Source organism: Puccinia triticina, chromosome 11A (genome assembly GCF_026914185.1).
Source record: "Puccinia triticina chromosome 11A, complete sequence".
Lineage (NCBI taxonomy): Eukaryota > Fungi > Basidiomycota > Pucciniomycetes > Pucciniales > Pucciniaceae > Puccinia > Puccinia triticina.
The window spans coordinates 5,743,793-5,764,220 of NC_070568.1; the positions used below are offsets into that span (position 1 = coordinate 5,743,793).

The following is a 20,428-nucleotide window of genomic DNA, read 5'->3' on the forward strand; positions in this document are numbered from 1 at the left end:
TCTCCAATCGGATTGAGCTGTTTTTTTGAGCAGTTGGGTCCAAGCCGAGCTTAACCAAGCCTCCCGAGTCTGGAGTCGGGTTCCCCTTCGGGAGGCGAGACCTTCGGGGCCCCCGATCGTAGGCGTGCCGGGGGGACTTGTGTTTCCAAATCCAAAACATATTCAAACAGCTAACTTAACACAAGTCCCCCCTGGTGGGAGCGCTGTGGCTGGCGGCGAAGCCGCCCCTCCCGCAGGGAGGGACTTGCGCATTATCCCAAATTTTACGCGGGAGCAGAAAGTTCATTTGGCTGAGAGGTTTTTAAAATTTTTATAGCTCCTCCCCCAGCCTCTCCACCAATATGCCCTATCTGTACCCTATGCTACTTTTCTTTCTCTACAATTTGGTCTACTCAGATTTTTCCTATCACAATCTGTTGACCTTTTCAAAAGATAAAAAATGCACAAGTCTTCCAAATGAGGCTCCACTTGTTTGGGACTCCAGGAGTTGTTTTTCTGGCTACAAGATAAATGAGTGGCTCAAATTCCTTGCAAGAACAGAACCTAAAACTCTGTGTATTCAGTTTTTCTATATTGGTTGGGATTTTTAGTGTAGCAGATCCTTTCTGCTCCTGCTTAAATCAAGACATAACTTCATAAGCCTCTCCTGCGGAGAGCCCTCCGGGCGGGGTCCCCCGGACCCTCCGCTCGAGAGGCTTTGTTAAGCTAGTTCAAACAGGGCAAATCGACAAACATGGCCGACGACTCACCGGACCAGCAATCCAGCAGCACCTTATCTCTCAGCACGTTTGAAGAACCTACGTTCAGTGTCGCGTCGCTGCTAGCGGGCCTTACGGAAGGGCTGATCAAGGAGGACAAGGAGAGTGGAAAAGGTGACCTGCCCCGCCTGTCTTCTTCAGATTGATTGATGCTAATGCTGCAACTGCTCTACGGTGTTTGTAGCTTTCAACCCAGATCCATTCATTGCTACTCTGGAAGGCGCAATCGAACAGCTACTTCCCCTGCAAGACCAAGTCAATAAGAAAATCAAAAGTCTTGAAAAGGATGTTGCTCAGAAAGAACGAAGCTACCGGACGAGGATTGATGATTTTAAAAACGGACTAAATGTCAGTCTCACCCCTCTGTCTCCACCGCACCATCTCCTCACAATCAACTTCATTTCGTCTATCTAGAATGTCACCCAAGAATTCTCCGGTTTAAATTCCAAAATCACCGAGGTTGGCAAGACAGCCATCAGGATAGGTCAGATACATCCTTCCATCGCACTCTCTTCCACAACCATGAAAGCTGTTTTCCGAGTCCTATTGACAAAATATTGGGCAGGTGAACAGCTGGAATCTATTGATCGGGTGCGGTCACGGGCCAACGAAGCACACGACATCATTCTTTACTACAACGAGTTTGCTCGGGGAGAGACCACCCGATTAGAAGCATTGCGCAAGGAAGGGAAAGAGGGACGGGCTAAGGTGGCTGTGATCGCTCGACGGTTGCTAGCGGTTGCCAGAGATATTGAAGGGGTCGACGGGAGTGAGGTTACGAAAGCGACGATCGAAAAATACGCCGAGCGGTTCGAGAAAGATATGCTCCGACTATTCGAGAAAGCCTATCTCAAGGGTGAACCCAAAGCCATGGCAGTTGAGTGTTGGTATCCTTGCGCGTAACATCTACAATTCAACATGATCTGGCGCTGTATCTGATGATGAGTAGCTGAAAATTATATATTCCTCCCATTCTAGCATTGTGCCCAAACTCTCCTCGAGTTCAATGGCGGGAGCTCTTGCATCCAAATCTATGTGAATCAACATGACTTCTTCATCTCTCGGGATCGCATCGAGGCCGTGCATTACGTGGCGGAGGCCCCAATGTGGGAGTCATTAGCAGACCCCAACCAAGCCGCACCGAAAACAGAACCCCAGCTTGCAGCTTTGTACTCCGATATCAGGGACCAGATATCCCAGGAAGCTCAGATCATCGAAGTTGTCTTTCCTCATCCGGTCGTGGTCATGCAAGTCTTCCTCCAAAGAGTCTTCGCCCAAGTCATCCAAAGCCATCTCGAAAAGTTGATCAGTGCTGCCCAAGGTAGCAGTACCCTCGCCTTTTTGAGAGTCCTTGCCCTGGCTCGTTTCAGTACGGCTCAGCTGGTCAACGATATCAAAGCACACGACTTCTTCCGCTCCAGTTCTTCGATCAACCCGTCTACATCCGAGGCTTACCCATTGGCTAGACGTGGTAGCGATGATGCTGATGTGGATAATAAAACTTCTGCTGGAGCCATCCAAGCCGTGTCCGGTGGACCTGGGATTTCTGCGCTCTCCGGTATGCTGGACCAGCAACTCGATGAACTCTTCGGCCAACATCTCGACAATAGTCGATATGTGGAGCGCGAGTGCAAAAGTTTGACTGAGTTGTATGCAAGCTATCTACTTCAGTTTGCAAGATGGCACGTAAGTATTCTCCCTACCTGAGCGAGGTTTTGAGTGTCATATTTATATATTTCATGGCAAACGCGCATAAATGACGGATTTGTATTCTCTTGTGTAGCGTGCAACAAATAAAGCCAAACCGACAAACACGATTTTTGATCGAATGGTCAACCAAATCTCATCTTCTGCCAATGGAACGCCTGGGACTACCCAAACAAGTGGTCTCAAATCCTTACTGAAACTGAGCGGGATCTCGGCTGATGATTCAACTAACCCACTGACGGAAGGAGTTCCTACCACCCCTGAGCTCTGCGAAAGTGATGGTCAGTTGGACTTGAATGTCGTTGAGAAATTGCTTACTTGGCACGCAGAGAGTGTCGGACGGATGATTGAGCTCTCGTCACCGAGCGAAGTGTCAGTATGTACTTTTTTACGCATTGAAGGAAAAAAAGACAAGCTGATGCTTTTCCCTCCGAAGACCCGAGAATGTATTTTCACTCCTCAAGACACTGGCTGAAAGCTTTTGCAAAGGATATGTTGAAACAGCACTCGAAACATCCTTGGCCCAATTCTCGAGTTACGACCTCAAAGCTGAGCCGAGCCTGAAGACGGTGACGGTGATCAAGACGGCCGACATGGCGATGCATCTGTGGCAACGATACGTGACCACAACAATCGTTCCACTGGCTGCTGCCAGTGTGAACATCCGAAGAGAGATGTCAATATTTAACAATCATACCATGGTTCGAATCGAAAACAAGATCAATTCAGTGGCTCAGAAAGCCTTCGAATGTCGGTTTCTTCTCTGTATTTCGGATATTCGCCTTAGGGTGACGCTAACTTAGTCCCTTTACGTGCCTCTAGGTAATTGTTACCATCACCAACAGCATAATCCCCCACCAGAGAAGGGCCAAAGTAACTCAATGATGATATGGGGGGTCTTGATCTTCATCTGTTCCAGTTGCTTATGGATCATTGGGATTCCATTGATCCTATTCGACCTTGATAACTTTAGCGACACTCTGGGTGTTTCAAATCAGCATCATAATCCTATCAATACCTCTTCTTGGGGTTGGGTGAAGTGGCTATTGGTTAAGATTTTGGATGATCAACATTACAAATTTGTCATCCCTCTTCAAATCACTTTTGGTTTAATCTTTGTCATTATTAACTGGGGTGGCCTCAAAATATTCAGACACTCTTGAGAGCAACTATATTTTGAAGTTTATGGCATTACCTCACCTGAGAAAAGCCATGAGCTACTGTGATTCTAATTTGATGGATTTCCTACTAAGGAAAAATACCAAAACCTTACTTACGGTGCCCCAAACTTTCACAGCACTGAGTTAAATAACCTCTCTAAGAATGGTCAGCTTCTAGGCAGTACCCCACCAACATAAGTTAATTTTGAGGGAGTGGCAGCTTTTGGTCATATCTCCTACTAAGGTACTTATTATCCTGCATATTCATAACTGTTTTTTCCCCATGGAATGTGAACGTATTCCTGAAGTTAGACTGTTTGGGTGTGTAACCAAAAAGGTATAAAGCAGAAGTTATTTTCCTACTAATTCTGCCACACACCCCTTACAATATATCACACGTTCTGATGACACACTATTGCTACAAATTTCAAGGAGTTTTGCTTATGCATAATTCTCTGTGCTCTCAAATTTATATGCATTGCAACTCCCTGATTTTATGACTTTAGTATGATTAGCTTGTCTAGTAATTAATCTGTAAGGACTCCAGATGAGTCCTTCACTGGTCATTGTAGAGGGGAAGGCAAAAGCCTATGAAACTGTTCTAGTGAAAAAGTAGGGGCTGTATTGCAGGTATCTAGCCAGGAGAGAGTGAAGCTCTCTCCAGTGAGTATAACTAGAACAACTAGGAGAATGAGAAGAAATGGAAATAGTTTACCTAGCTGGGAGATAGGGAAGCTCTCTGCCGGACTAGGGAAGTAACAGGAGGAGACAAAGTACTATCTGTGGCTTATGTAAGAATGAGACAGCTCTTGTGAAACTTCACAAGGGGTGGGGGTTTACATAATCTACCCAATTAGTAGACCTTTTTTCCAGCTTAAAAGAGCTGACACAAATTCAATCTGGGTGATTTCTAATTAGAGCACCACCAGCGGCCACCTGGGGGCATACAGGGGCCACCCAACTAAGGTTACGGGTCTGGTGGGTTGGGCCAAAATTACAAATTTCCCTCAAAAGCCAACTCAAACCTGACCTGAACCTGGCCAGGTTCGGGTGGAGGCCTGGCCCATCAGCAGGCCCACCCAATTTCCATCCCTATAGGAGTGTGCCAAAGCATGCTCTTTAGTGTTGAGATAGTGTATTAGCATCTATCTATGCTGTATCCTTCTAACATATTGTAAGGACTCAGTTTGTGTCCTTCACTAAGATGTCTCAACAGGGACGGGGAGGGGCGCTGAGCCTGAGGATTCTAGCTCCAACAGTTGGGATGAATTACTAGCCACAACAGAGAGAATATTGCTCCAGTTCTCTTGTTAGTCTATATACAGCTATCATAGGGGATAAAAGGGAGAAATGGAAAAGGGGAAACTCACCTAGCCACAACAGAGAGAATATTTGTCCAGTTCTCTGCCAAGCTAGGTGGGGAAGCGGGAATGAGATGAACTAGTATCAGAAGTCTGTGACAGTCTTGTGAAGTTTGAGTGTGGAGATTTACACCTATACACCCACAAATTAGCCTATACTGTACATTTATATAGCCTAGTTGTCTCCTTGGTGTTTCCTATTCCTCAATGAATGATGATTATCCTATGACTCACTGTGCTTGGACTTTGTCCTCAATATCTTGTCAAATCTCTCTTAGTATCATTTCACCTAAATTACCCTCAACAGTTAGAGCCTCCTTACTGTCTGAGCTAAGATCACACAATTTGTGAAGCAAAGCTATTCCTAGATAAAGTAGCAAGAGTCAAATCAATTGTATTGGTGGTTGGTGATGTGTTGAGTTCTGTTTGGTGTATGTGTTGAGTTTTTGTCCTCTGGTCTCTTGCTTTTCTGCCATCTACCTCATTGCCATCTCATTCCAGTCTATCCTGACTCCAACTTATCCCTTCTCTTCACTTCTTATGCACTCTCACATCCTATGGTCTGATAGTAATTTATAGGTCATGTTTGCTTTCCTTACTTGCCATGTTGACTTTGTTCCCTGCCAAGATTAGATAGTCAAACTTTCCAAATACTTCTCATCCTCCGATGCGCGCGCGCGCTCTGCTTGTGACAGATTTGTGATATCTTTGAGATTTCTGGTTCCTTCTATTCATTTCTATTTCATATTCATTATTCTTTAAACCACAAGTTTTTGCTTGTACATAGTCTATATATACATAGCCCAGACCAATGCAATAAACCATTGGTTCTTCCTTCTTTTATCCGCACCTCCAATCTGAACCAATCTGGTGAGGAATCAACCCTCACTTCCCTCTCTCGAGCCCACAGGCTCATCTTTGTGCTTCCTTGTGCTGTGGTCTTCAGTCTAAATCCTAACAGTACGTGTCAATGGCAGTTAGATTGTGAGCTAACGGTTGCTAAATAAAGCAATGGATAGCTGGATTTGGAACTTCCAGCTGATTTAGCTTGGTCTCAGCTCATCTCAGTGTGGTTTAACTTGGTAGCTAAACTTCATCTGAGAGCCAAACTAGTCACAGGTGTGGTGATTTATATTGACAAGCATGATATAATGTCCACTCAGTGATAGCGCGGGTGGGAATGCATAAGCGGCTGACATCAGTATGCATTCTGTGACATAAGAACTGAAGATGATGTCAGGAAAGCCCACTGGAAAAGCTTACAGAAATCACGGATTGGACAATATGCGGATTGCGGACCGTGGAGTTTGGATTGGGTGGCGGATCGGAGCAGAGGGCAAGAGCTAGACTGCGGCAGACCAAAACAGGGGGACTGATAGCAGTGCACACCAGCAGGTGACCCAGTGAAGCTGAAGCAGGTGGAGCTGGGGTGGAGGCGCTGGTGAGAGACTGACGGATGGGGGCTAGAAAGAGAATGTGGGAGGTCAATCATCAGAGAGGAGCAGAGCCTGGGAATGTGATGTGCGGAAGTTGGGTGGAGATTGCAGACTAGTGTGGGAAAGCATCAAATTGTGGTATTGGGTGGGAAAGGAGACAGATGTGTGTGGAGGGAAGGCTTGCGTTTTCTCTTCTTTTTTCCTTTTTATCATCTTACTTACTACTCATCACTGTGCTTACACTTACGGACATACTAGAGTATTGGAAGAGTTTTATGTGTCCCTCATTTTTTCTTACTTGCTTCATTGCTACTGCAGACTTTGTTCTTGAAGAGTGCAGCACTTCATCACTTGCGGATTATTACACTATCAATCAGGCTCATTGTGGAGTGCTGAAGGCTAACGGAATGTAGCAGTGCAGAGCCAAGATATTGATAATCACTCAAGCCCGGATAAACATTCTTGAAGAAGGCGGAATTGGTCATTTCTACAGATTCTCTTGAGCTAAATCATCTGGAAGCTCCAAGCCCTGCTAACTGTTGCTACATTTAGTAACAACCACACACCAAACAGAACTCAACACCTTGCTATCCACCAATACAATCCATTTTTCTCTTGAGCTACAGTGTGGGACACCACTTTTGTGCTAGCCCCCTGGGGGTGTCCCAAATGTTGCGCTTGAGAAATTCACAAAAATCCCCCAATACCCCAGGGGTTTTGGGGATGGTTAGGGGGGTGACCAGTGTAAAAACCACAAGTCCAAGTGCAAGATTTCTTTCCCCAGCTTGTTTCTTCCCAAATTCAATTGTGAATTAAACTTGATTGAGCTCTTTTGGTCATATATTGAAAACTGTTTTATCCAGCATGTTTCTCCCTCAAAAACCAAGCTGATACAATCATCATCCATAAACAGATTATTGATGTAGCAGTAACAAATGCAACTCTTGGAAAGAGTGCCAGGCCCTTTTCCAAAAAGCTTGTGTTGCTTGTCCACTCCCAATGATTTGAAAATACTTCCAACACGTTGATCAACAACACTCGGCCTACAAATTAGGGTTAGATGCCCATGCATCCCAAAGGGCAATGAAAAAATATAAGTCATTGGCGGATTCCAAAGAATGTGCTGATGGACATACATGTCATTGGCAAATAAGCCTTGATCTCATTTCTGTTTTTCATATGAATACAAGGCCTTGGTTATGTACCACAATGCTTCAAAACCCACTATAAGTGCATAATATACAATTAATACATAGTCTATATGCATAATGCACCTCCATAGTGCCATACTATGGCCTGTAAGTCCATGTGTCCCAAATACAAACCACCCAAAAATTGAAACTTTTTTCTGAGCAGTGCCACAGAGCTGGCAAGATATTTATAGAATCACCTAGCTCTGTAGAGCTCAAAAATGTCACTTTGGTGTATTGTATATGATATATGTAAACCCTGATAGGTCTCAAAAAATAAAAACATCTTTGCGGGCGCGGGGTAGCACAAAAGTGACATCCAGCATGGTAGCAATAGCTTTTATTCACAACTTGCACAATCTTAGCTCAACCAAGGATCCTCTTATAAGAATGTGGTATCCAGAAATATCAGCAGATATCTGGATATGCACCTATATCTACAGGTTTGGGACCCGCAGATGACAAATATCTTGTGTCATCTGTGGGCATTTACTGGATATTGTGTATTTCTTAGAGCATTCACATTTGTCAGTTTAAGATGACTATTTTAGGCAACTTAACCCAACCAGCAATTGCATTGGTCTGGGCTAACCCCAGGTCAACAAACCTCAGGCTTGATTCCAGGTTAAGACTTGCAAAATTTAGTAACCCTTAGCCTGACATCAATCCTGAGACTAAACCAGGCTTATTTAAACTGAAATTCTACCAAAAAATGTGAATGATCTTGCCAGACATGCTGCAAGGGATATCTGTTTGAGGCTTGAGCATCTGTATTGGTTCAGCTAAATGCTAAGCCAAAGTACCATGTACTAAGAGCCAAATTTAGTAACACAGAGGGCACTCAACACCGGTTGAGCCAAATCCAACATTAAACTCATCTGACTGCACGAAGAGCAACACCACTGCGGGAGCGTTCTGTGCAATGCAAGTTTGTCATGTTTAGCTCCCAAGCTGATGCAGCCTGTTGCAGCATCCACCACACAGGAGGTATCCAGAGATCTAAACTTGGATTTCACCAAGCCTCAAGTGTGCCGACTCAAGGTAGTGGATGGGTGTTTGGGGTGGTGAGATGTCAACAAAAATTGGGGTGTCACAGGAGCTACTCGGGAGCTCAGGGCTTGTTATGTTTTGCTCCAAACACCCTGGATAGCGACCTAGGTAGCCCTAGCTTAAACAAGCCTTGCAAGCACTTGCCGGCAAGAGCCATGCGCAAAATACATGCAAGGCTTACCAAGATAGTGGAGCTCACAGGTGAGGATCTGAGTTTGAGGTATATTTTTTTGTTTTTCTTCATTTTGAATTTTATCACTCTCCATTCCACCAAACCTTTTCAAAGGGAAAAGTGCTGCTTGATTGGGCATCACTCCCTCTGTTCAGATTTTGTTTTCCATTTTTAGTACATGCTCTAATTCTTTGTCACTTTCAGCCTTTTTGATTATTTTCTGGTATTTTTTCCCCACAACATTATCATTTTCAGTATAAAAATATTACATAACTGAAGGATTGGCTGGCCAAAAAGAAAGGTTTTGATTTTGGGAGAGTCTACATGCACCCCAGATGAGTGATCTTAAAGTTTGTCAGAATTGGAAATCCAGATTTTGAAACAGAGGAAAAAGTATGATTGGAGAGAAATAAGATTATGGCAAGTAGCTGGATCAAAATGCAAGCAGTTCAAGATTTATGGCTTTAAACCATGCTTTGTTTGTGTTGTCGGAAGTATATGTTTTGGTGCGTTGAACTTTGTTTACACCATAACCCCGAGATCCTCATACACAAGGCACTGCTGCTTGGGCTCAAGTCCCTCCTCCCTGCGGTCGAGGGTTGTGCGTCACGCCTCGACAAGGATCCCTTGCTCGCCACAAAGGGACGAGGGACTTGGATAAGTTAGCGGGTAGCCCTGGATATTGTACGTTACTGGCGGGTGGAAATTGATTGATGTCGAGTTTTCACCAGCAAACAAGGTTGAGTCGCGTTGAGCCCTCTCGATGACTGGTCGGAGTCCGGACCGGTCATCCAGAGGTTGCGTGTGCTCTCGGGCAGCAGTAGCTGGGCTGGAGAGATGCGGGGCTAGCTGGGGGAGAAATGCGTACTACAGCATCGTTGATGTGTTGCCAGAGTTAGCGCTAGTTGGCGACCTTCTATCGACAGAAGCCAAAAAAATTGACGATACCGCTGACGACACCGTTGTGGTGTTCCCGTTGCCAAATTTGGCTTAGCGCGGGTTTTAATGCAGCCGATGGGGATGCTCGGGTTGAAGTGCCAGCCAGAAGCGCTAAGCTTCACCTTGTCTGAGAGCATAAATATCTGAAAGCGTGTTAATCAGTACCAAAACGCCCCAGCTTCGCAATGATTTTCCGTAGCTGCTCTGCAAACCACTGTTTCAGCACGATCTCTTGCCACCGAGCTTTGGTTGATCAATTTAAGTCTAGCATTGATTCCACTTCCGGGAAGATATTGGCCAATGGGAATTCGATCGCTCTCGCGGTGAATGAACCGGAGAAACGAGGCCAGGATGAGGCACATTACGCACTATGAAGCTGGTGTATAAAGTAAAGGATCCTGCCATCCATCATTTCGGTACCCCCCTCACCTCAGTACCTCCGTTGGATTTGTTAATCATAATACGTTCCTTCATCCCCATCTTTCTATCCTTATTTCTTTTTGCCCCGATATTGTCACCCTGAAAAGATCTCAATCGCTCTCTCAAGATGGTCAACTTCTTTACCTTCGCTTTTGTTGCAAGTGCTTTATGTGAGCTGTTCAGATATGGCTTTCACTCGAGATATCCTGCAGCCGCTGATTCCCTATGTCTTAGCCATCGCTGCCGTGGAAAGCAAGAATTCAGTTATCAGCGAAGACAGCCTTCTTGAACCCCAGGTCGAACCTATCTTTGCGTAAGTAGTCATAGTTTATGATTTCCCCCTGCCAGGCACACACTGACCCTGAATATACCATATGTCACAGTTCACTTGAGGCCGTCACTAGCCCACTTCTCGAAAAGAGAGGATCGAGCCCGGCGCTCGAAAAGCGGCTTCTAGGCAACCTGCTTGAGCTTCCCACCTCGATCATTTCGGAGGTGCTCCCCGTGGCAACGCGAACCATGCCCCAACCGCCCCATGAACGCTCTTCAGGACGGTTTTCTTTCAAGCAAATCAGAGTGCATGCTTACCTATCAGACACGCTCAATGCAATCTTGCCTCACACCAACGCCATTCGAAGTCTCTGCACCGGTGATGTCAACCCTGATGCCGATCAACTTAGTTGGGACTTGGTCAATGAGCTCCGAGTCATTTTGGATATTCTCAATGGCTGCTTGTACAAAGTGAAAGACTGTGGAAAGGCACCTACCCCAAGTGGTATTCCGGGTGGAAGGCCTATCACTCTGGTGAGTCTTTTCTTCACCTTACGAAAGCTGTTTTACTGACAGTCGAAATGGTTATCAAAATGGCGCTTGACAGGATGACATTTGCCAGCTATTCTTCAAAATAATGTGCGAAATCAGGGAGTGCTGCAAGCTAATTGGCTCGTTGTGCATCAAGTACAAAACCGTTCGCCGGGTTTGCCAAAGTAAATATTATTCAATTCCTCTAAACCGCTGTGTCGACGAAACTGACCCGCCCCACTGACCCGCAGATACTTTGAGACAAATTACCAGCTGCTTGTCTAGCATTGCTGTCAGATGTGGTGTCGAAGTTGGCGACTTGTCACCTGGATTAGGAGGTCTCTTCGCTGGTATTCCTAACTTCTTTACTGGCGTTCAGTTTGGCTTCAGCGCATTTCCCAAGATTCTAGGAAATAGCAATGGCTACTTTTCTTTCAACGCGTCCATTTAGAGTAGTCCATCTCTTCTCTACCACTTTTGTATGCTTGCTTGAAGGGTCAGGACTGCATTTCCTCATGAATATTGGATTTAATTTTTTGTTTTTTCGACTTTGTTCTTACACAGCTTAATTTATCAATTTGCTCGACTCATACTACCTTTGCCTTAACAAGCAGCCTGAATTTTTCAGCCAACTCTTGTCGCAAACAAATTTATAATTCTTGGGTTATTGCCCGGCGAGATGAGCCACACGCCAAGGACAAAAAGAAACATAACAAAAAACTTATTGCTGCAAGACGAAAAAAATAACATTTCAATAAGAGTTTAGTTTGCACTAACGCAGCTTTTCCTGGGGCGCAGGTGATCAGGTCTTCGTGGCTCACAGCCAATAAGCCAGGTGATATGGGTCTACTTACGAGCAGGCACTTGCTCTATTTTGATTACCACCAAATTGCTCGTTGCACACAAGCTATTGAGCATGGTGGACTGGTCCGTTCGCATCGGACTGGTATGAAAAACTCAATACATTAGAGCGGCACAGGAATAGATGTAGTGGCTGTGGAGTGGTCTGCTCAAGTCCAATTGTCTGGTATAGTATTGCTCCCCGCGACACCGGTCCCAACCTCCACTCCAGTCAGGTCTAGCACTCAGGCAGGCTGTCACCCAATCCAGGCTAGACTGTTGGCTGGGTGGGCGGACCAAAGAAATCAGACCTATCGCACTAAAGTCGATCGACGTTCTTTCAAGCATACATAAAGAGTGGTACCTCACCATGTTTGCTTCCAATTCCCATCTCATCAACCTCCCCAGATTCCTGAATCACTTTACATTCATTCCTTCCCACCACCACAATTCTGCTAAGCCTAGTTTCTATCAAGTCGACTCTTTCTCCTCACACTTCCAAAAAAAACTGAGCGTTAATCACTTCCTCAAGATGGTTAACTTTTTCGCCATCGCTTTTGTCGCAAGCGCTTTATGTGAGTAACACAGCGTTAACCAAATCTTACAGCTCCTGGCAAACTCGCTGACTCGTCCAACACAACATTCCTAGCTATGACCAACGTGGATAGCAGGAGACCAATTGGTACCGAAAGAAACCTGGGGGCCAGCAAGGTTGAATCTGTCTACAAGTAAGCAGCGCATGAATTTGACGGGACGATTCTCTGGAGATCACTAACCTTTTTTCACATCCGTTGCAGGCCTCTGCAGATCACCAAAGGACAAATTCTAGACAAGAGGTATTTGAGCGAGATGCTCGAAAGCGGAAACTCAACTGACTACACACCAACTCCAGTGATTCCACATAAAACCTCCGACACACCGGAGAAGGCTTCTGAAAAACTTAAACGACGTACCTTCGGATTGTTTTCTTTCAAACAAATCAGAGTGCATGCCTATCTTGTGCAATGTCTTAATGGAATCTTGCCCCATGTCCAAATAATCCGAAGCCTCTGTGCCCGAGAATTCAATGGCGATGCTGAAAGACTAGGTTGGAGTTTGGTAGGAGAACTGCGCGTAATCCTTGATATATTGAATGGCTGTCTGGATCAAATCAAAAATTGTGGAACGGCACCAGCCCCAAGTGGTGCTCCAGGTGGAAGAACGCCTTCAATTGTAAGCGCTATACATCTCTCGGTGAATTTACGGATTCTTACTGATGATCCTTGTACCTCCTAACAGCGAGATATCTGCCAGATATTGTTCAAAATTATGTGCGAAATCAGAGATTGTTGCATGGTCATTGGTGCGCTTTGTACAAAATACCAAATCGTCCGCCAGATTTGTCATGGTAAGCAAAAACCATTGAGTGCAGCATCAAGGTCAATTTATTAATTAAAATTTTATTTTCGAACACAGACACATTGACCCAAATCACGGGCTGTTTGTCAAGCATCACAATCAGCTTAGGCGCGCAGGTCGGTAATGTGTTCAGTGGCTTAGGACAACTTTTCGCTACCGTGCCTCACTTCTTTGTCGGCGTACAATTTGGCTTCCACGCCATCCCCGGAATACTAGGAAACGGCAACGGCTACTTTTCCTTCAACGCGTTTTTGTAGATTTAAAATGTAGATACATATCATCACTTCACACCAGCAATCGAGGACAATTATCTTATTACATTTTGGGTCTTTTGTTCATATGTAATTTATCGAACCTATCACTATTTGTACAACCCTTCTTGTTTTATTATCATCACTATCACTCTTTGTATATCTTGTTTTATCAGAAATTTATACACTCTCTCAAACTAAATCGCGTAGCATTGTGTGAATTTCACGTCAAAAACAAAACACATTCGGGCCCCGGTCGAACCCTGGGCACGGTTCCATTCCAATGTGTATCTATAGCAGGTGCAGAAAAGGCGCAAGCCTGTGGCGGCGGAATCAACCAAGTTCCTCCTTCTCCGAAAGCAGACAGGAGAGGAGGGTTGGGACTCAGAACCCCATCCCAACCCAAAAATATCCGAAGCTCCCTAAGTATTCCTCATTAACCTATGAAATGCGACATCTCACATTTGTGCACTCTGCCTTTCATTTTTGCCCCCTCGTTTTTTCTTCTCTCAATTCCAAACCCCTCACATTCTCGAGCAATGCCCGCAACTTTTTTTCATTACTAGATCTTATTTAGTTGGGTTTTTCCTCAGCTGCTTTGTGTTTATAATCAGGTTCGTGGGAGGCAATGCCATAGGCCAAAATTATCTATAAAAAATATTCTCAACACTTTTTCTCGGTGCTTTAGATATCTGCTATATTACAAACAAGTCCGTGGTCATCATATCCACTTGTACTCAGAATCACACCTTCCCTAAAATTACCAGGATTATTTCAAAATTCTTATGATTGAATCAAGACCGAATTGATGTAAGCCAAAGAAAGACAGGGGGTTTCCGCCGAATAGACCTGTCACGGTCACGAGCAATCCACCGATGTGAGCACCTGAAACCGACAAGCAACTCGAAGCCGTCGAGGATATCTGAACCAAACAACCTAAGCAAAAAAAAACACGAGCCAGTCAGAAAATTCAGCACAAAGATACCATCCCCTGTGGATTCGGCTTACCGCTGCAGGTGGTACGGATAATTTCGTAACGAGAGCAGACTCTATTCATCTCACTAAAGCAAATCTTGAGCTGAACCATGAGCTGAAAGACCATCTGCCCCAAGTCGTGCTAGGCGGAGAAAAGAGAGTGAAATAAGTATGCGAAACTCTTGGAAGATTCGAATTTCAAGTGAATTCAACTCACCACTGATAGTGGATTTTCAGGGACGCCGGGACGACTACTTGGGATTGGAGCTGATCCGCAAGACTTGATTTTCCGCAGGCAAGTGAGACAAAGAGCCAGCACGGCCTGAAGCTCTACTAATAAGTCCCAAGAGATCTTTTTGGCGCTTTCTTGTGTAATTTTTCCCGAACAAATGCCTTTGATCCTCTGAACATGAGCCCGCACGCCTCCATGACACTCTTGGAAATAAGTGAATAACTTCTTCCTGAGAGCCGAATTGGATCGAGAGCTTTGTTTGGAATTAGATTGGGGCTGGGGTGCGGCTGGAGCCGTTGAGGTAGCACTTGATCCGAATGAAACGGTTGGAGATCCTAGTATAGGTAAATTTATTTGTCTTGCCTTCTTGATAGATGCCTGGCGATAACTGCAAAGATTCGAAAGATACTGTTCAAATATTTATTCCTCTCTAGGAAATTATACATATCAATCAAAAAGTGCAGCACTTACGGGAAGATTCGTGGAGATGCAGGAGACCTGCGTAGAAAGGTTCGGGCCTGGTCGCTGATCCCCAGGGTATTCACAAAAGCCAGGAAGCCTGCGAAAACGAGTAAATGATAAAAGTTCATTTTAAGATACAAATGTCGAATGGTCTAAATGTTGTACAGCTATGTGGCAGTAGGAGAAAGAAGGAAGGTGCATGCAATGCGGAATAATGCTCATATCATATAGTCGACTTTTAAGACAACCAAGAGCGGTGACACATGGTCAAAATGAAAAACAGATTGCGGGCAGTGATACCGTCCCTAAGATCAGCGGGTTTGAACCTTTTGGAAGGCACGGGCAAATTGTGCGTTATCTCTGGTTACCAGAGGAAATCATTTTCGTCTAGTTTTTTCAATGCGTCATATTTTACAGCGTCACTATGCCTGTAGAGATCAGCGATCAGCTTTGAGATTCCTCAACGTCAACGCTTACTGGTTATTTGATGTACCGAGAAAACAGATAAGACGAAGGGTCTCTTTTTAGTGTACTTGTGATGGGGACACTGGCTCCTCGAAGAGTCTGCTCATGGATCATGCGACACATTACAAGGGCAAACGATGTGAGGAAATCCGGACGACGAGCCACAGCTTTTGATTCGTCAAACGAAAGAATAAAATCCCCCTTCCGAACAAAAAGGACTACATAGTAAACAGTTTACCCCCTTGGGCATGGATTTCAGGTAGTGTGGTACATTTGCTGGTGTGAGACCAAATACAACTTTGTCCTGGACCCCAGAGGCCAGTGCACACTTGTTTCCAGCTTTGAAGGCCAAGTGGGCATGAATATGTGGCTAACTTGAAGAAGGGAGGGAATTAGTCACAAAGCTTTCATAGCAGGAATTGGCAATTCTCTCTTCTACTGCAGTCGTGACTTTCGATGTCGGCTCGATGCAATTCCGTGTGTCGACGTCCCAGCTCCCCTCCCTGGTCGCGAAGACCAGGACCGAGCACCAGTAGCTGACAGGCCTGTGACATGGTATGTGCAATCGAATATTCCATTTCGGGTCAACCCACTTTTGATGTTGGCCTCCACCGATCACAATCGACAACAAAACTTTCGAACAATACCATCTTGATAGGCTGGCCGTCGATCAAAGACTTGTACAACTAATCAACTCACTGAAAACTGACGACTTGGTTTGGTACCTAGTACCCAAAGCACATCTGCCCATCCTTCGTCATGTCTGCCCCAGTCATGGTCATGAGTATGTTTCAAATTTACTACGCTTTTCGGAATCGCACCTCACGCTGACCTTGACCTGTCCAACTCTCTCCAGATGCGGCTGCCCCGCAACGCCAGACTGGTCGAAAGGCCCAAATCTCCAACATCACCGCTGCTAAGACTGTCGCTGACGTGATCAGGACATGTTTAGGCCCCAAGGCCATGTTAAAGATGGTACGCCCAACTTGGCTCCCAAGATAGACTCTCCCCCTTTGTAATCTTCCTGATGGCATTGCAAATCTGACACTCCCATCAACTTATTGTTATGCAGATCTTGGACCCCATGGGCGGTATCCTGTCAGTTTATTTGTCTTGGAAACGATGGTCATCATCATCATCATTCCTTCCAAGCTAACTTCTGAAACCATACAGGTTAACCAACGACGGGAACGCCATTCTCCGGGAAATCGAAGTGGCCCACCCTGCTGCTAAGTCCATGATCGAACTAAGTAGGACGCAAGATGAAGTAAGCTCAAGTCCGAGGGACTAAGTCTGTAACTATTGATATTGGACCGGAAAATCGTGCTGAAAAAGATACTCCTCAGGAATGCGGTGATGGTACAACATCAATCATCATTCTCGCTGGAGAAATTCTTGCTTCTGCTCTTCCCCATCTGGAACGTAATATCCATCCCGTCGTCATCATACGCGCTTTCAAACGGGCCCTCGCCGAGGCTCTAAGCATTATCGATCGAATATGTATCACCGTCGACGTCACGAATGACGCCGAGATGTTGAAGCTCATCAAGACTTCGATAGGTACAAAGTTTAGCAGCCGATGGAGCCCCATGATGTGCAAGTTAGCCTTACAGGCAGTCCGAGTGGTCAGTACCGAAGAAAATGGCCGCAAAGAGGTGGATATCAAACGATACGCTCGAGTGGAGAAGATTCCGGGTGGTGCAATTGAAGACAGTCGTGTATTGGATGGTGTAATGTTGAACAAAGATATCACTCACCCAAAGATGAGGAGACGAATCGAAAATCCTCGAATCATTCTTCTCGATTGCCCTCTTGAGTACAAGAAGGGTGAAAGTCAGACGAACATTGAGCTTGCCAAGGAAGGACAGTACGAGCGCTTCCTGGAGATTGAAGAAGAGCAAATCAAGGCTAGTTGTGAAAAGATAATTCAATTCAAGCCTGATCTTGTATTCTGCGAGAAGGGTGTTTCAGGTACGCCCTTTTCTTACGTTTAATCAAAGAACCGGTCCGGCTTAGGCAATGGAAGAATTGAAATATTTTCTTTTGATTCAGATCTTGCTCAACATTTCTTCTTGAAAGCCAATGTTTCCGCCATACGAAGAGTTCGAAAGTCTGACAATAACCGAATTGCCCGAGCGACTGGAGCTACGATTGTGAATCGAGTCGAGGATCTCAGGGAAAGTGATGTTGGGACACAATGTGGTCTATTTCACGTTGAAAAGATTGCCGATGAGTCAGTCCAATTCTTCTGGTCTTGAACTAAATCGAAATTCTGAAAGGCGGATTGATTGGTTTTGAATTTTTGCAGCTATTTCACGTTTCTCACCGGGTGTCAAGACCCGAAAGCCTGTACAATCATGCTACGTGGTCCTTCCAAAGATGTCATTAACGAAATTGACCGGAATCTGGCCGATGCGATGGCGGTTGCTCGGAACGTCGTCTTTGACCCGCGGCTTGCACCGGGTGGTGGGGCTACTGAGATGGCAATCTCAGTCGGACTAGCTGCGAAGTCAAAGACTATCGAAGGAGTCGAAGGATGGCCTTTCAAGACTGTAGGGGAAGCTATGGAGGTTATCCCAAGAACATTGATTCAAAACTGTGGCGGAAATACTATTCGAACTTTGACTGAGCTTAGAGTACGTTCTTGTTCGATATTTAATAGTTTAATAAATCTTTTATAGCCCATAATTGAAAACTGATTAACCACTACTCCACAACAGGCCAAGCACGCCAATGGCGAGCACGAATATGGAGTGGATGGCGATACCGGCAAAATCACAGACATGAAAACAATTGGATTATACGAATCAGCAGCTGTGAAAGTCCAAATCATGAAAACCGCCGTCGAATCTGCATGCTTGTTACTCCGAGTTGATGATATTGTATCTGCCAAGTAAGACCGACCGGATTTACATCTATCCAACCAGGAAAAATCAAATCACTGATTTTGCCGCTTTTACTTTGGTTTCGAAGACGTCCCCGAAGGCAGGATGGCGGTGGCGCGCCCCAGACGATGGCCGCAGGCGACGGTGGTGATGGGCCAGAACAATAAGACAACTCGTCTCTGACATCAAGAAGTCCATACTTTGTCAACAGTTATGACTAGGCTAAATCTTGTAGAACTTTTGGCCCACGCGGATCGTCTCGATTTATCACTGTTGGAATAAGTAGACACGGTGATTTCCATTTTACCCTACAATACCTTCAATTGTCTTAATCCAAGTCTGACGTGCCACAGTCGAGTAGCTATCTATCATAAATACATATGCTTACAATAAGAGCCAAGAATAGCAATTTGCAAAGCTGAAGTATCAACACCTAACGTCAGCATGCAGAATAGAGGGCAATGATGTGAAGTCAGCGGATGCGAACATTTTGGCCGTTCACTTGACAACATGATGTTTTGAGGAGTACGAAATCAAGACTCATTTGTCAGAATAGCCTTGCAAAGAGCTCTGCTTGGTTCTAACAGCTTCCATACCAAGTGTCTCGGATCAATTGCAAGTCCAAGCTGAAATAATCCCATCTCTGCAAGCTTGACTGGTTGGTGACAAGAAGAATGGATGCTCTTTTTTGATGTAAAGAATAAGAAACTGCACAAATATTAAGTACAGTTAATTTAACAGTAGCTACTGTTAAATTAACTGTACTTAATACTACAACTCTTTGATATAAGGCTATAGCCTTATATCAAAGAGTTGTAGTCAAACATCCAAAAGCAGGAACTTGCAAAAGAAAAAAACCTACATTTATGGTTTTCAAAGTTGAAGTTCATGCATGTATAAATGCATAAATCATAAATTCATAAAACTTTGTTTGCAGGGGATCTCACCAATCTGCCTTTCCCAGCCAAAGAATGTTTATGAATTTGTGATTATGCATGCATGAATTCCAACTTTGAAAACCATAATTAAATTTGGAACACTGACATGGCCATCTTTATGAGGGGATGATGCAGGCCATAATATTAGGACGGTTCACATAGGGATTTTCAAACCTGCTGATGTTATAAATCAGCAAGCCTTCCCAGCCAAATTGGCTGGGACCATGGGATAAACTTTATTTTGGTCTTGCTAATTTTGGCCCTACGTGAACCAACCTATTAGGTGAAGACACAATCAAGGTATTGTTGATTTGTGAGGTGCAGGATGTAAACAGGGTGATATACACCAAAGTGATTTCCTGCTCCCACCTGTCAAAGCTGTCATCCTCTCCTAATGGCAGCGGGGCTGCACATACCACCCACACCCCTCTATAAAAAGGGGGTTGAGAAATTGACTCCCATAAATTAAAAAATTGACTCCCAAATGCAGTTTACATTGTGCAGACCGGGTTGCGACGTCTCCCCCAAGTCCTCATGACTGAATTTTGACCCAGGGTGGTTTTGGCAGTCGGAATTGTAATTTCGCAATCCCAAACAGGAGTTGGGGTTTAATTTTACCAAAATCCCCAAAAAATAAAGAAATATTCATATCTACTCACTGGAGCACCCAAACACTCCCAAATTTTTAGAGCCATCTAGATACACTATCTAGACAATATTTTGAGATTTACAGCAGTAGAAACACTCAGGAAGGCCTTGCCAAACAGGGGGTTCATTTGGCGGATTTCCTACTAAGGAAATCCCGTGAAACCTTATCTAAGGTGCTCCAAATGGCCCCAAATTTTTTCTGCAATAAAAATAGACTCTTTAAAACATATGTTGAGCTTCACGGCATTAGCAAAGCTCAGGGACACCTTGTGTAGCCAGGGGCTGATTTGGCGGATTTCCTACAAAGGCAATCTGCCAAATCCTTAGCTACACTGCTCCA

At 44.8% G+C, this 20,428-nt stretch overlaps 5 protein-coding genes across 5 annotated transcripts; 4 read left to right on the top strand and 1 right to left on the bottom strand.

The window, feature by feature from the left end:
• Window positions 1-1,862: 1,862 nt before the first annotated feature.
• On the top strand, window positions 1,863-10,296 carry PtA15_11A551 (uncharacterized protein; the record flags this gene model as incomplete). Its single annotated transcript, XM_053161471.1, has 5 exons — window positions 1,863-2,444; window positions 2,542-2,837; window positions 2,902-3,215; window positions 3,288-3,583; window positions 10,150-10,296. The coding sequence occupies 5 exons, from the start codon at window positions 1,863-1,865 to the stop codon at window positions 10,294-10,296; spliced, it is 1,635 nt and encodes a 544-aa protein (XP_053025414.1).
• A 24-nt stretch (window positions 10,297-10,320) lies between these two features.
• PtA15_11A552 (uncharacterized protein) lies at window positions 10,321-11,445 on the top strand (the record flags this gene model as incomplete). Its single annotated transcript, XM_053161472.1, has 5 exons — window positions 10,321-10,363; window positions 10,428-10,506; window positions 10,577-10,997; window positions 11,071-11,179; window positions 11,246-11,445. 5 exons carry the CDS (start codon window positions 10,321-10,323, stop codon window positions 11,443-11,445), a joined length of 852 nt encoding a protein of 283 aa, XP_053025415.1.
• Window positions 11,446-12,366: 921 nt separating this feature from the next.
• Window positions 12,367-13,489, top strand: PtA15_11A553 (uncharacterized protein; the record flags this gene model as incomplete). The annotated part of the gene is made up of 5 exons (XM_053161473.1): window positions 12,367-12,409; window positions 12,484-12,562; window positions 12,632-13,046; window positions 13,113-13,221; window positions 13,290-13,489. The coding sequence occupies 5 exons, from the start codon at window positions 12,367-12,369 to the stop codon at window positions 13,487-13,489; spliced, it is 846 nt and encodes a 281-aa protein (XP_053025416.1).
• Window positions 13,490-14,252: 763 nt separating this feature from the next.
• On the bottom strand, window positions 14,253-15,280 carry PtA15_11A554 (uncharacterized protein; the record flags this gene model as incomplete). Its single annotated transcript, XM_053161474.1, has 4 exons — window positions 14,253-14,419; window positions 14,492-14,600; window positions 14,676-15,078; window positions 15,162-15,280. 4 exons carry the CDS (start codon window positions 15,278-15,280, stop codon window positions 14,253-14,255), a joined length of 798 nt encoding a protein of 265 aa, XP_053025417.1.
• A 1,096-nt stretch (window positions 15,281-16,376) lies between these two features.
• PtA15_11A555 (uncharacterized protein) lies at window positions 16,377-18,669 on the top strand (the record flags this gene model as incomplete). Its single annotated transcript, XM_053161475.1, has 9 exons — window positions 16,377-16,401; window positions 16,474-16,592; window positions 16,690-16,715; window positions 16,791-16,884; window positions 16,964-17,588; window positions 17,670-17,850; window positions 17,926-18,253; window positions 18,338-18,510; window positions 18,591-18,669. 9 exons carry the CDS (start codon window positions 16,377-16,379, stop codon window positions 18,667-18,669), a joined length of 1,650 nt encoding a protein of 549 aa, XP_053025418.1.
• Between the last annotated feature and the right edge of the window lie 1,759 nt (window positions 18,670-20,428).